Source organism: Neomonachus schauinslandi, chromosome 10 (assembly GCF_002201575.2).
Source record: "Neomonachus schauinslandi chromosome 10, ASM220157v2, whole genome shotgun sequence".
Classification (NCBI taxonomy): domain Eukaryota; kingdom Metazoa; phylum Chordata; class Mammalia; order Carnivora; family Phocidae; genus Neomonachus; species Neomonachus schauinslandi.
In genome coordinates, this window is record NC_058412.1 from 64,343,443 (window position 1) to 64,357,996 (window position 14,554).

The following is a 14,554-nucleotide window of genomic DNA, read 5'->3' on the forward strand; positions in this document are numbered from 1 at the left end:
GGAAGGAAGGAAGGAAGGAAGGAAGGAAGGAAGGAAGGAAGGAAGGAGAAAATCTAGGGAATGTTAAACTACCCATCTCATCATCTATCTAGGACTCTAGAGCAAGGATTGTTGCCATAGGAATGAAGATTTTAGAGTGACTTCTTAGGAAGTGGATACACCAATTAACTGTCTCCTGGTCCCATCTTTGATGTTTTCTTCACAGCAATGCACAGATGGATATGAGTGGGATCCTGTAAGACAGCAGTGCAAAGGTGAGCCAACTTCAAAGACTTCCCTTCTGAACATAGCTTTCTGTCTCCATCTCATGTCACTCTTGCTGTCCTGTTTGTATCTATCAAAAAGGCATGAGCATATATTTACATGTTCAGAGTTCCCTCTAAGATCCCTGATTTATTTTATTGTCGACCACAGATATTGATGAATGTGACATTGTTCCAGACGCTTGCAAAGGTGGAATGAAATGTGTCAACCATTATGGAGGATACCTCTGCCTTCCTAAAACAGCCCAGATTATTGTCAATAATGAACAACCTCAGCAAGAAACACCCGCCGCGGAAGGCGTGGGTGCAGCGGCCAATGCAGCTGCCACGTCGGGGACAGGCGCTGGGGGCGTGGCGGCCACCGGCATGGCAGCCAGTGGAGTGATGCCCGGGGGCGGCTTCGTTGCCAGTGCAGCTGCGGTGGCAGGCCCGGAAGTGCAGACTGGCCGAAATAACTTTGTCATCCGGCGGAACCCAGCGGACGCTCAGCGCATCCCTGCCAACCCTTCTCACCGGATCCAGTGTGCAACAGGCTACGAACAGAGTGAGCATAACGTGTGCCAAGGTAAGCATCACTTACTATGCTAACGAGAATGTTCTTGTCCAAGTGCACCTCGTGGTGATGATGGTAACAGCTCACGTTTACCGAGAGCTTCCCACACGCCACACACTGTGCTGAGGGCTTTGCCTGAATTATCATTTAATCATCCTAAAATCCTAAAAGGGGGTTGCTGCCTATATGGTCCTCATTTTGCAAATGAGGAAGCTGCGGCACAGTGGTTCTCAATCGTAGTGGCACCTATCTACGGTCACTTGGGAGCTTTTAAAACTTCTCCATATCCAAGCCACACCCCAGCCCAATTAAGTAAGTCTGGGGGGGGCAGGGGTGGGTGGGTGGTTCTGGGCATCCATATTTTTTAAAGCTCCCCACGTGGTTCCAGGGTGCAGCCAAGTTTGGGAACCAGGGGTCACACAGGTGCTGAGAGTAGAACTCGCTTTCAAACCCAGGCAGGCAGAGCCAGGGTCACAGCTCTCAGAAGGAACAGCCAGATTATTCATTTGGACTTTGAAATTGTACTGTCAAGCTACTCCCTAAATGTCCTCGTTTGGGTTCTCAAGCTTTCTTTTCATTGAACTTGCCACTGATTTATTTTTCTCACTGAGGAATAAAGAAATGGGACTTCTGTTTCTTGTTACCTTTGGGGGCATCTCCCCCACTCACATTTATATCTTTTTAAGTTCTCATCTGAGTACATTTTGCTTATATCTTTTGCGCCATGGCACCATCTGCTTGGGTTTTTCTGTTTATTTTCACAAGGAGTACACACATCATTGTGTGTTCTAGAAACAGTAGACTCATGCTAGCAAAATGATAAGAATCTTGGGCTTTGAAGATGTGTAGGATATTAGCTAACTGGACTGTGCTAAGAGATTTTGTTTCCATTTTCCTACTTAGCAAACCCTTTCCGATCTGCCTGGTGTGGAGCTCGTTACTGAGCTGGGCCATAGGAGCCCCAGACTCCTTTTGCACTGCCAGGGGCTGACAGAGTAGATCCCATATTACACCACAGGTGCCTGGTACACATTGGCCAGTGGAAAGGGTCCAGGAGTTTCTAACCTTCTACCTGCTCATGAGTGAGGACGACAGCATCTGCCTCCCTCAACACTGAGGGGTTCAATCAGGACCACCTAACTGCTGCATTAAGTGAAAGAAGCATCGTCTGTTGCCCTGAGATGCTGCCCTTTATGTGTCAGTTTTGAGTTTTATCTTCTGTATGAGATAGAGTTCAAATGGCTTATATATGAAGGACACCCATCATGCCCTGACTTTTATTATTTTATATTTTGTGTTCAAATTTTTAAGTACCCCACATCAAGAGCTAACCCATGCCGTGATGGTGTCACTTTTCAGAGGGTGCATCATATTAGCATCTGTTTCGTGTTACTGTCATGAGTCAGAATTCCAATAATGATGATGAATGCTTCAGCATCTGCTTGATATTCCGATATTTAATTTAAGGATTATGTCAAAGAGATAGGTTCATGAGGTTACTTTATGTATATGTGAGTGAATATTGATAAAAAGTATCTTGAGTTTATTTAAGATAGCAACTTTTAATTGTGTTATTTAAATATATAGTTGCATTGGAAGGTTTGGTGGTATTTTTCCTGAAACTGGAAAGTTATGCTGAAATTTTTTTAAGTATTGACTTTTATATACTGAATTATTTTTCATGCTTCAGATGTATATTTTAATGGTACTTAGGAGAAAAAAAAACAGATAAATGAATGGGTCATTTCCCAAAGTGGCTTATAGTCTATCATTGATGATTGTGGTTGAATTCAAGAACAATGCCTAGAACTGAATGAAGAAGTTCTAGGATAGAGCATATTCAAGACTTACAACATTCATTGGTTATAGTAGAAACTGTATAATAAAATGTGAATAATAAAAATGAAATCCTATTTAATTTTTCTTAAAAAGATTTAGAACTACCTTACAAAATTACTTTTCACAGATTAAAACATTTGTAATTCTTCTGTGAGAACTTTTTTCTTTAGTTATAAGCTAAAACTATTAAATGCCTTGCTTACGATAGATGCTAAAAACATACTTAACTGATTGTGTGCACACAGGGTATTTCTAACCCAACTGTTCTACATAATTCAACCAATTTCTAAAACTTGGGATTGGGGTCTGTATCATTGAAAGCAGGGTTAAAAGTTTTTTGGATGACTTAAGGCTTAAGTTGGATTTCTTCCCACCTCACAATTTTGCAAAGTGCCCATAAATGTGGATTTACTTAATTGTTGATAAAAGGGGGTTATTTCATATGATAACAACAGGATAATCTGTCTAGGGAATCTGACTAACATAAGTGGAGTCACACTTGTGCCCGTTTATTATTGAGCTAATCAAACATGCAATCCAGCTTCTTCTAATTGCCTGCAGATGCATGACATTCTCATTCCAGGCCAGCAGCACAAAATAATGTTTTATAACCAATGTGAAAGTGCGGGGACCTCTGCTTAAAACAATAATGTGCTCCAAGGACTTATATTTCTGACATCATTGTGGAGTTTGAAGAGCCTTCTGTTTTAAAAGAGATCTCCACTCCCTTTTAAATGTTTCATACTATGCCCAGTAATCCAAACACATTTACCATGGTTGCTGGATCAGAATAAATGAATGCCTGCAGATGAGTCATATCTGTATTAATATTATTTCTTTTTTCCACATATATTTTTCAACAGGTACAGTTTATCATTACATAACCTAAAGTTGAGGACATTTTTTATGTAATGGCTGAAATCTGTACTGTGCTTCATTGTTCAAGTCAATTGTACCTTTGAACACACTATTACCAGTTACAGATGGCGCCTAATAATTTAAATACCAGTAGATATTTTAAGTGTATTCTATTTTATAAATATATTTTTAAAGATTTTATTTATTTTTAGAGAGAGAGATAAAGAGAGCAGGGGTGGAGGAGGGCAGAGAGAGAATCAAGCAAACTCCCCCTGAGCATGGAGCCCCACTCAGGGCTCGATATCATAACCCTGAGATCACAACCTGAGCCAAAATCGAGAGTCAGATGCTTAACTGAATGAGCCACCCAGGCACCCCTATTTTATAAATATACTTTTAACCAACTGTCTGTGTTTTAACATTCAGTGAAAACATGATTTTTTTTACTCCTTTTCATGTATTTGTCCAGAATTTTTCAATTTTGTTCAAAAGGAAGAAGTTTAAAAAGCAACATTACATCCAAATATCAATTCACACTGAGGAAGTTTTTTCAGACAATTTTGCCAACCATGGCTGATACTAGGGGAGCAATTTGCACTGAGAATTTCAAATGACAGGTGCCATCCTTGGCAGCTATAAAAATTACATGAATATCATTTTATTGTCCCATACCTGGAGTCATGTATAAATAAAGGTTTAGAAATCATTTCTCTATGAGCTATCATCTATGTAAAAGACAACAGATATTCATCTGCTCCAAAAGGGAGGTGAGTGAATGGGAAATATATTATAACCCATTAATGGATCACTTTATTTTTCTACAACTTTATTGCATAGTCTCTGTGTATCTTCCTCAAAGGCAATGGATTTCAAAATCACTAGTTCAAGTTAAGAAAGGATTTTTTAAAATCATATATAACTTTCTAAAAACCTCATTCTTGTAGAAAAAAAATCATTTGGGAACTGGCAAGTAAGAAGAGAAAGCATCAATTGCCCAATTTGAAGGAATTTGTTTACTTAATTGAACTTACAAAAAAATTAAACATAAAGTATTTTGTATAGCTGATAATTAAGCCATTACTAAAACCAGTCAGGATTTACAGGTATCATTACTACATGTTGCCAAAGAAACTGCAACATGAAAAAATCAACTTGATGCAAATGCCTAATGAGATGATTATGGAGCCAAGCCAAGTGCAGCACCTGGCTTGTATTATATAAGGTATAACTGAGAGATGTGAAAACACAAACTAGGGTTTCCAACTGTCTCTGTTTACCCAAGACTATCCTGGTTCGAAAACTGAAAGCCCCACATTCCCAGAAATGCCTCAGTCCTGAGCAAATGGGTTGGTTGATCACCCTAGCACACCCCCAATAATGGAATCTCTTGCACCTCACAGCCAAGAGTGAGAAAGTCTCAACGTTAAAGCCATTTTTTCAGGTTAGGGCATTGTTTGTCCAGTGAAATTTGTTCTTTTAATTTGTTTTGAACTTTCAAAAACGAATCTTCACTGATTTTTAAGTACCTGGACATAGCCTTTCTTTGCCGTTGTCAGGATCCCACTTGCCAGTTTGTCAATAAGCTGGTTTCCACATTGTTCTAGACTTTGCATGTACAGAATACCTAGACATTAGCACCTACATACTTAGATACATGTCATAACATAGATAGCTCATTTTTCCACATTTCTGCTGGGAAAAAATGTACCACACAGCCAAATTAAATATCATGCTTCAACTATAAAGTTTTGTTTGTCAAATTTTTTTTAAAATTAGCTGTATTTTAAATGATTTCATTTTTATCACTATTATCTGTGATTCAGGAGCAACTAAAAAAGCTAAAGAAAAAAAATTGCTTTTTTATACAGCCTAAAGGAACAAAAAAAATTATGTTCAGGGTTTAAAAAGCTCTATGCTGTTGGGTATCACCTATTATCTTTTGCACATTTCTTTATAAACATAAGGATAACTAAAATACTATTTTGAAAAGGAAAGAAGTTATTATCTATACATCTACTTTTAAAAAGAGAAACTTGAACTAACATGTACAGATTCTCAGATGCTAGGGACGTCTTTCTTTGACTTCTTTCATTTGAAATTTAAATGATCTCATATCCAAAAGAGGATTTATAAATTATAGTTTAATCAAGTGGCTTAACATACCTGGCATTGTCATAACAAAAGAGCTTTCAAACACTACCCTTTTTTTTTTTTTTTGATCCTCACTAATGTCATTAGGGTTTCTCATTGCTTTGGTTAGTTTTGTGAGGAAATGCCTAATTTTTGTTATGTATAATTATACAACCCAGTGAAGAACTCTGATCTCAGAAAATAGATATTTTGCAAAAGGAAGACTATAATTGAGTAAATTATGATATTAACAGAAATGACTACTTCAAGCAGAAAGGAAAATGGGTATTTAGCCTGCTTACTGCTTTTCATTGTTTTTAGTTGTTAATTGCCTTTGAGTATCTAAAAATTCTCTGAAGTCATGTAAATAAATGGGGGTCCAGTTTATAGGGATAACTTAATTACTTTTTAAATAAGCTGATGCAGTGCAATAGAAGTAATTGATTTTCTCCTGAAAAATCTAGCACAGTTTCGTAATTTACTTTCCCAAATACTATAGTCACTGAATGCCTAGTTAAGACATTTCTAATACAGGCGCCTGGGTGGCTCAGTCGGGGACTCTTGGTTTCAGCTCAGGTCATGATCTCAAGGTCATGAGATCAAGCCCCACTTCAGGCTCCGAGCTCAGTGGGGAATCTGCTTGAGATTTTCTTCCTCTCCCTCAGCACCTCCCCCTTCCTCACGCACAAGTGCTGTCTTGTTCTCTCTCAAATAAATAAATAAATCTTTAAAAAAAAAAGACTTATTTCTAATATACATTTGTGAACAGTATGTATATGTATCTGATTCATGCACACTCAAGAAATGTCCTTAAAATTGCTTCATAAAAATTGAATGGCACCTATTTGAGGTGAAAGGATGAAAGAGGTCAGTATGATCACACTTCTGCAACAAAAGACTATGCTGTATAACCACGTAACTCTATGATGTCATAGAGTGTGGTCCCTAGACTAGAAGCATTAGCATTATCCAGTAATTTATTAGAAGTGCTAATTCCTGGGTCCCGTCAGACCTACTGAATCAGAAACTCTGGGGATGACACCCAACAATCTATGTTTTAACAATCCTATGATTTTGATGGGTGTTCAAGTTTGAGAACCAATGACCCAACTTAACCTTAACATCAGAAAATTGCATTCAGCTACAAAAATCAGAGGGTAGGGTCATAATACTTTACATGGAAAATGTGAAGTAGGAAAAAGAAACCATCAAAAATATATATATTCTGTTTCTAGGATAGAATATTCTATTTTACTTCTCTCACCTTTCTTATTGTCATCACCAGTACTCTGATTCTTAAACATGAGCGGTCATGAGTCCTAGTTAGTAGGGTATGATATGTGCAGTCTAGAGGAAAAGGAAGCATCTAAAGAAGGAAACAAGAGACCTTGCATCTCTCTATAAACCTGCAAATGTGAAATACCATAGCAGTCCTTAAATTGTCAGTTGGTGAAACTCTAAGTTCTGCTCTGGCTATGGTAATGGTTGGTGCTAAGAGATACTCATACCTTTTATAGGCATCCCCCTTATGCTCACAGCACAAACTGGTGAGATGAGATAATACTGTCTGGAGGTTTAGTTCATGCAGAGTCACAAATGAGGACCTTGGCCTTAAAGCATCTTTCATTTACCAAAGTGATAGGAGACCCTTCCACTACCAGATGCCCAGCTAACATCTCATTCTATTTAGAGTCTGTGAATATCATCAGATATTAGAAGAGTGTTCCCATAGTGTCTTCTGTTCAATTTAAACTTGATCAAGGATTTACTTCTCATCAAAGACAAGATTCTCGTTAACACTAATTAACACTTAATCTGTGGAATGAGTTTCCCTCTCCCTGTAGCAGCAAAAAGAAGCAGATGACAGTAGCATTGCAAGCCTGGGTAACTTCAGGAATGTGCACTGGTTACTGGCTCATTATTTCTTTCTCCAGCAGAAAGTCTCAAACGGCACTCTTTGAAATCAACAAGTTGCCCCATTTGTAAGGATTGCCTTTACACTTGCTGAATTACTGGCACAATTCTATTCTTTGAAACCAAAGAGTAAACAAAATTTGTCCCAAATGTGTTTGATTTTGCACGAATGTACAAATAAGTAATTCATGCCACATCTGAAATCCATTAGCATGCTTCTTTTTCCAGGAGGTAACTGTAAATTGCACACTAAAAAACAAAACTGATCAAGAAAACTGCATTCAAATATTGGCAGAAAACCACAGCTGTCATTGCAAGCATTTAGCCACAATTTCAGGCTTGTAGCTTGAACCTAACTGATTTGTAAACATTTAATAAAGATGAAGTGAAGAAATGACATGAAAGGAAGACTGAGTGGCAAGATACCAGCAGCAACATGGACAGCTTATTGCTGTCAATTTCATATGACAACAGATTCAAAGGAGGGAGAGACAGTGAATCAATGTTATGTAAATGTGTACTAAATAGACTGAAAAACTTAAGATTTGGGCAAAATCAATTTTTAAACCTTGAACTACTTTTCAAATAATTTTGCATCTGTCCTAGTCAAGGGTAACCAAGCAATACCACAAGTGAAATTGATCAAACAGAACACAAACGCATTTAGTTAGTGCTCAACAAACTCAATCAAGTTTGAGAACTACTTTCTGTTGTGAGGCATTTTGATAAAATCAAAGTGGAAGGAAGGAGTGGTCATTGTCCTTAGGGAACTTGGCATCATTGACCCCTCAGTTATCAAAAAGCAATAAAAGAAACCAACAACAGTCCAGCAAAGTAACACACGGGACATCACAAGAAGTGCATAACCGAACTGCCAAAACTATCACCAATGTGTGATACAGGTATCCTTCCAATTTACTGAAATCTATATTTGGACAGAAAAAAAAAAATGTCCCCAGAAATGTGGTCAAGAACAAACGTTTGGTTCCTCCCTGGAATGGACCATTTTTTAAAAAAAGATTTCATTTATTTATTTGACAGAGAGAGAGAGAGAGCTCAAGCACAAGCCGCCGAAGCTGCAGGCAGAGGGAGAGGGAGAAGCGGGCTTCCCACCGAGCAGGGAGCCTGACTCAGGGCTCAATCCCAGGACCCCAGGATCATGACCTGAGCTGAAGGCAGACATTTTACCACTAAGCCAGCCAGGTGCCCCTGGAATGGACCATTTAGAAGAGAATGATGAGGGGAAGTTGAGAGGTGTCATGAGGAAATTAAAATCCAAACAGTGGAGGAAGTAACCATAGTGTAGCCAAGCAGAATAGGTGAGAATCAGCATTGTGTTCCTTCTACCCTAGAATGGTTTCCCAGGAGAGTCCCCAGAAACAGTGTGCTGCTGATAGGATTGCTAACGAGGAAAGGCACAGGTGGAGGTGGAGGAAAACCTAATCAGAAAGTACACATAACGGGGCGCATGGGTGGCTCAGTTGGTTAAGCGACTGCTTTCGGCTCAGGTCATGATCCTGGAGTCCCGGGATCGAGTCCCGCATCGGGCTCCCTGCTCGGCAGGGAGTCTGCTTCTCCCTCTCCCACTCCCCGTTTGTGTTCCCTCTCTCGCTGTGTCTTTCTCTGTCAAATAAATAAAATAAAATCTTTAAAAAAAAAAAAAAGTACACATAACGCTGAGCCACTACAGAGCAAACATCTATGACTGGTTCCACCCTCAGTAACTCTCCCTAGCAAAATACTAATATGTTCCTCCAGCTCTGTCTAAATTTCTTCCTGAACGGTGTCCTGTTCTATTTATTATTGAATAGACACTAAGCAAATGCATTTTTTTTTGTGCATGTGTGTGTGTTTAATTGAATAAATGAATGGCTTTTAAGCATCAGCTCAGGCTTACAGTTTACTATGAGTTCTAAATCCATCCTTGTAAATGAGCTATTAAGTACCAAATATACAGATATAAGGTATATTTCCCAACTATATGTTATAGCCGGCGTTGGTGGTATAGTGGTGAGCATAGCTGCCTTCCAACTATATGTTATCAAATTTCTCATTAATAATTGGGGTCTTAGATACCTTGTTCCCATTTTAAGCTTAAGCAGCTTGAAAAGAGCTATAAAGTCTATTCTTTATATCCTAGATTGTTAGGTTTTTAATAAACACTGGTGAATAAACAGGTTTCTATTATCCCTAGAGCAAAACTAGTAACTGGAAATACTAGATTTTTTTGTTGTTGTTACTTTCTGACAAGTCATTTAACTAGTGAATGCCTCTTTGTATCAAATATATAATTCCTCAGAAATCTAATGGTGAGTAATGAAAATACAGTTGTTTGGGGGAAATGTTAATATTTATGATATTTGAAGTGATATAATCATAAGGCTGGAAAATATTTATGTAAACCCTCTGATATTGTGAACAAGCTCAAGGCACTTGATAAAGCTCTCAAAAATAAGAGTAAGAAAGGAAGAAAGGATCAGAGCAATCCATCTTGTTCATTTTCCTCAACTACCAGCCAGAAATTATCCTTTTTAAATCAACTTTGTTCAAATGCTGAAGGGTAGAATCCAGGAAAGTCACTTAGTTGGGTGTAGGTGACTTAAAGAAGTACAGTTCTGATCTGGTCCCAAGGTAGGAAGAGCTGAGTTGCTTGGGAGGTGAGAAGAAAATCCATGGATCCCAGGGGCCCAGGAAGAAAGAACCCAGCTTACTGAGGTCCCCTGGGGAGCTAATAACTAGCTTATACTTGAACTGTAGATGAAATAAGAGTGTCAAGTAGGGAATGGAACCAGAGACATCTGCAAAAGCTGTTTGTATAGCTTTTATGTATGTCCAACTAAAATAAGAATCATGAGGAATTGAAACTGCCATTGTGCATATAGTTAAATCCCAAAAAGTTCCAGCAACTGTAATGAAACAAATTTTGCACCCTAAACAGCTATGTGTGCTGTAAGGAATCTACTCCTGCTCCCTTGAGTGGAGGTGTAGAACATGATCCAAAATGGGAAACAACTCATGGAGTTCTATTCAGTGTCCTCCCTGGAAACCAGGTCTATCACAATCAAGATCTTTTGTTCAATGGTGATTAGTTAAATTTTACTTGCGAAATATTTTGCAGCAGAGTTCTCCTGTCATACATACATTCACAAATGAGCATGCCATTAAATCATGGTTGACATTTTTACTATCTGGTAAAAAACTTAAATATCTCAGTATTTTGGTAAAAAGTAATTTTTTACCAAAAATTACCAAATTTTTACCCAGTATTAATTATGAAGAGTAGTATGTCTGTTTTTCAGAGTCTGCTGTTGAATCCCTTAAACTATTGTTGAAGAGGCTTTTTAGAGAATTAGTTCAACTCTAATTATTCTCCCAAAATACAGGAGCAATTGAGGTATCTGGCATCAATTTAACTTTACTAAACCCACTAATGAATTTTTTTCTAATCACTGTGTTTCATAATTTGAGGCCTGAAGAGAGATTATTATGTAAGACAGTTTTCTGTCCTTATCCATGCCCTTTCCTGAGCAGTTTGTGATATCAGAAGACACCTCATCTAAAAGAGAAAAGGACATTCTAAAAGAGGTTGTTAAAAGAAACCTCAGAAATCTACCTCTGACAGCTTGACGCCCCCTTTCTTGCCTAGCTTGCATTTACTCCCACTCATACATGTGTATGCACACATACACCTACTCAGGTTCATACCTATATACAGACATATGCACAGACATGTATGAGGAACCATCATTTGTGGTAGGAAAGTAACATGTATCCAAATCAAACCAATCAAAGCTGATAAAGTTTCTAAAATGATTTCATTACTCTCTCATTATTTCTGTAAAATCAACACTGGAAACTGCTTTCTAAATTCATGTGTTTACCTATCACAAGAGAATAGGACACCTTGGACAGCTACTGAATTATTTAATCAACAAGTAATTTTGTTAGTTGGAGTAGAGTAGAGACAGGGTCAACAAAACAGAAGCAAAAGTCATAGGGGGTGACCTCTAAAGCCCTGTTGTCTTACACTTCTACAGCACCCTGGTTATTTCTTTACTAATCCTTCTTAGAGATTTACTTGGATTCTATCCTGACCCACCTCTGTATTCTACAATGAGAAACGGAATTTTTAACAAAATAAACTTTTTAGGTAGACCCTCGTAGAATGGATTAAAAAATAGCTTATTTGGGCCTGACACTAAATCCCCATGCTCTTTCATTCTTCAGACTTTGGTAAATTATATAGTCTGGAGGTAGCCCAGAATAAAAGTCCACTCAACAAGCAAGGCAGAATTCCAGTCACTCATGATTAATTAAACTTCCCAGTAAAAGCTGTGGGTCCTTTTTGTAAAAATAGTTCATGACCTGGCATATCAAAAGTACCCTAATCCAGGGAGGTAGCCAGAGGGGGAAAGAAAATCCTCCCACACAAGCTGGTAAAGATACAGGGCTTTGTTCTGCACTTCAATTGCATGACCTTCCTTCTTTAGTGGTTGAAAAATAAATAAATAAATAAGCTAATGATTAAAAAAAAGAAGCTAAATGAAAGAAGGAAACTTAATCATGGTGCAATTTAAGCAGCTAATGATAGTTCTGAAATACCAGGAAAAATTATTTGGTGAATAGCTCATTCAAAAAAAAAATGTTAAATAACAAAACCATTGTAAATTAGAATTCAACTCTAAGTAAACTAAAAAATCTTCTCATTGATTTTTCAATTTAAGCAGAAAAATGGATTGTGTAAGCATGCCAGAGCCATAGTTTTCAATAAACCAAGCTGTCACAGATGGTTAATACCCCAAATAGACCATCAGAATATCACTCTATTAGAAGATCTTGGGCTTGTAAAAACCCAGCTACACACAGTATTAGGGTTCTGATAGAAAGTTTTAAAGAATTGTTGGAAAATCTGGTTATAATATCAAAGTCAGGAGTAGGCAGAATTACACATTACGGAAAGTGTTACAGAGAGTCATAACATGGTTTTTCTTGGTAAAATACAGTTTCTGGTCTCATATTAAGGAAACAGTTTATAGTGACAAGAAAAAATAAGGAAGACCTCAACAAGGAAGATTGCATGAATTATTTGATTAAATATGAGTAGTGTTTTGAATTTTCTCAAGAGCTTAAAAAAATCAAATAAAGGTCCTGAGAAGAGGGTAAAACTACCTGCAAGTTACTCAGTGTAGTTCTCAGGTTAGGAAAAGAAAAATCAATGCAGATTCAAGTTCAGACCGTGTCTTTGCACTGGATTTGGAGAGCTACATTTACAAATTGTTCTAAAAAATGACACATCACTGGTATGTCAATTCTACTACTCAGCAGAAAGAAAACACCACTTTCCCTTAAAGGAGAAGAAATAATTTCTCTTCACTGTGACAGTTAAGTGAACCTCTTATCCACAAAGTTCACAACTGAGTAACTGCAGTTGCTGAAAATTCATGACTTAAGTGTTGCTTGCTCATTGACTGATTGTAAATATGTATACCAAATATTATTAGGATGAAATGGTGAAGCCTATTATGGGACTTCCCTGGCTCCTCTGCTGAGAGACTCAAGTAACAGTGACACTCTCCCCCCAACACTACCTGCCATCACCACATACCACTCATTATGAAAATCAGTCATCTAGGGAAAAAGCAAAAAAAAAATGCAGTGAACACCTGTTAGGGTAGAGGCCAGGACCATATTCACACATTTGTGGAGAAAAAAAGCAAGATAGGGCAAACAGCTGAGCCATAACCTTCTCTTCCAGGAATCTCCTCTTACCCTGGGAGTCAGGAGCAGCTGTAAGAAGAATGAGGGTCAGAAAAAAAGAGATGTAGAATGGAACTGAAAGAGAGAGAAAAGGAGAGCAAGATAGGAGCTTTAAGGACAATGAGCAAGTGTAGACTACACTAATCGAAAATAGGTTCTACTGAAGTATCTCATAAAATGGTATTACAATTACCAATTTTCCACTTATGTTCATACATATAAATGGATATTTTCCTCAAAAAAAATGGTGAAGAAAAGGAAGGGTGACTGAATAAATCAGTTTTACTGTTTTTATAAAATTGGCTAATGGAGTCTTTAAATTTGCAATTCAATTGTCTAGTATGTTTTTTAGAATCTTCTGTATATTATATGTGATAGACCAGTGCTTCTCAAATTTTAATGCAAAACGAATTACCTCGGGATCCTATTAAAATGAAGATTCTCATTCAGTAGGCCTGGGATGAGACCTGAGATTTCACATTTCTACAAAGCCCCTAGATTTTGTGGATATATACAGAGCCTGTCTTCCAATAGTTGAAAGTTTGTGCTTCCCACCAAGAAGCTGATATGTCTAGTGATTCTTCATCCTCTATTTTCTGCCTTTAGCAAAATGTGTTATAATCTGGATAATTTGCTGTGGTGAGGTTTTATTTGTTCATTTGTTTTTTCAAAAAGATATTTTTCTCCTCTGGTTAGTACTCAGTTTCTCCCATGTAAATTCCATTGTTACAGCTACAGCTGTAATAAATACATAGATATTTCCTTTGCTTACTAATTAATAGAATTATCTCCTGTAGTGGAATGTTTTTATGGTTGAATGCTCAGGAGGATCCCAGAAAGTAGTCTTTGGCAGCAAAGAGTGGCAAAACCCTCGGGAAACTCAGCAAGAGACAAAAGTTCCCATCTGGGTCTTCTTCTAAGTGATTCTGACTGTATGAAGCCAGTTAGCCTCTCTGGGCCTCAGTTTTCTCAGCTGTTAAAATGAAGAAGTTGTCCTTCCCAGCTCTTATTCAAAACAATTGTAAAAGAATAGAGAGAAATTAAGAGAGAGGTAAAGAGAGTGCACTTTGCCTAGGTTATAAAGTTTCCAAGTGTGGTAGCTATATGGCTCTTGATTGATACATGCCTGGCCTTTAAACTGCTTATATTGATAGGAGTTCTTCTTTGCCTTTCATATGGTATTTTGTCAGGGAAACATACCAGAACAAGTTAAAATCTGCCCTGGGAAGAATGCAGGTGC

At 37.7% G+C, this 14,554-nt stretch overlaps 1 protein-coding gene across 3 annotated transcripts in view; it reads left to right on the forward strand.

The window, feature by feature from the left end:
* EFEMP1 (EGF containing fibulin extracellular matrix protein 1) overlaps positions 1–14,554 on the forward strand; it is a 58,978-nt gene that overhangs the window by 5,746 nt on the left and 38,678 nt on the right. For all 3 annotated transcript variants that reach the window (XM_021701146.2, XM_021701147.2, XM_044918559.1), the window contains 2 exons: positions 206–254; positions 415–828. In XM_021701146.2, the coding sequence (XP_021556821.1) occupies positions 206–254; positions 415–828 (463 nt within the window). The remainder of the gene's footprint in view (positions 1–205; positions 255–414; positions 829–14,554) is intronic.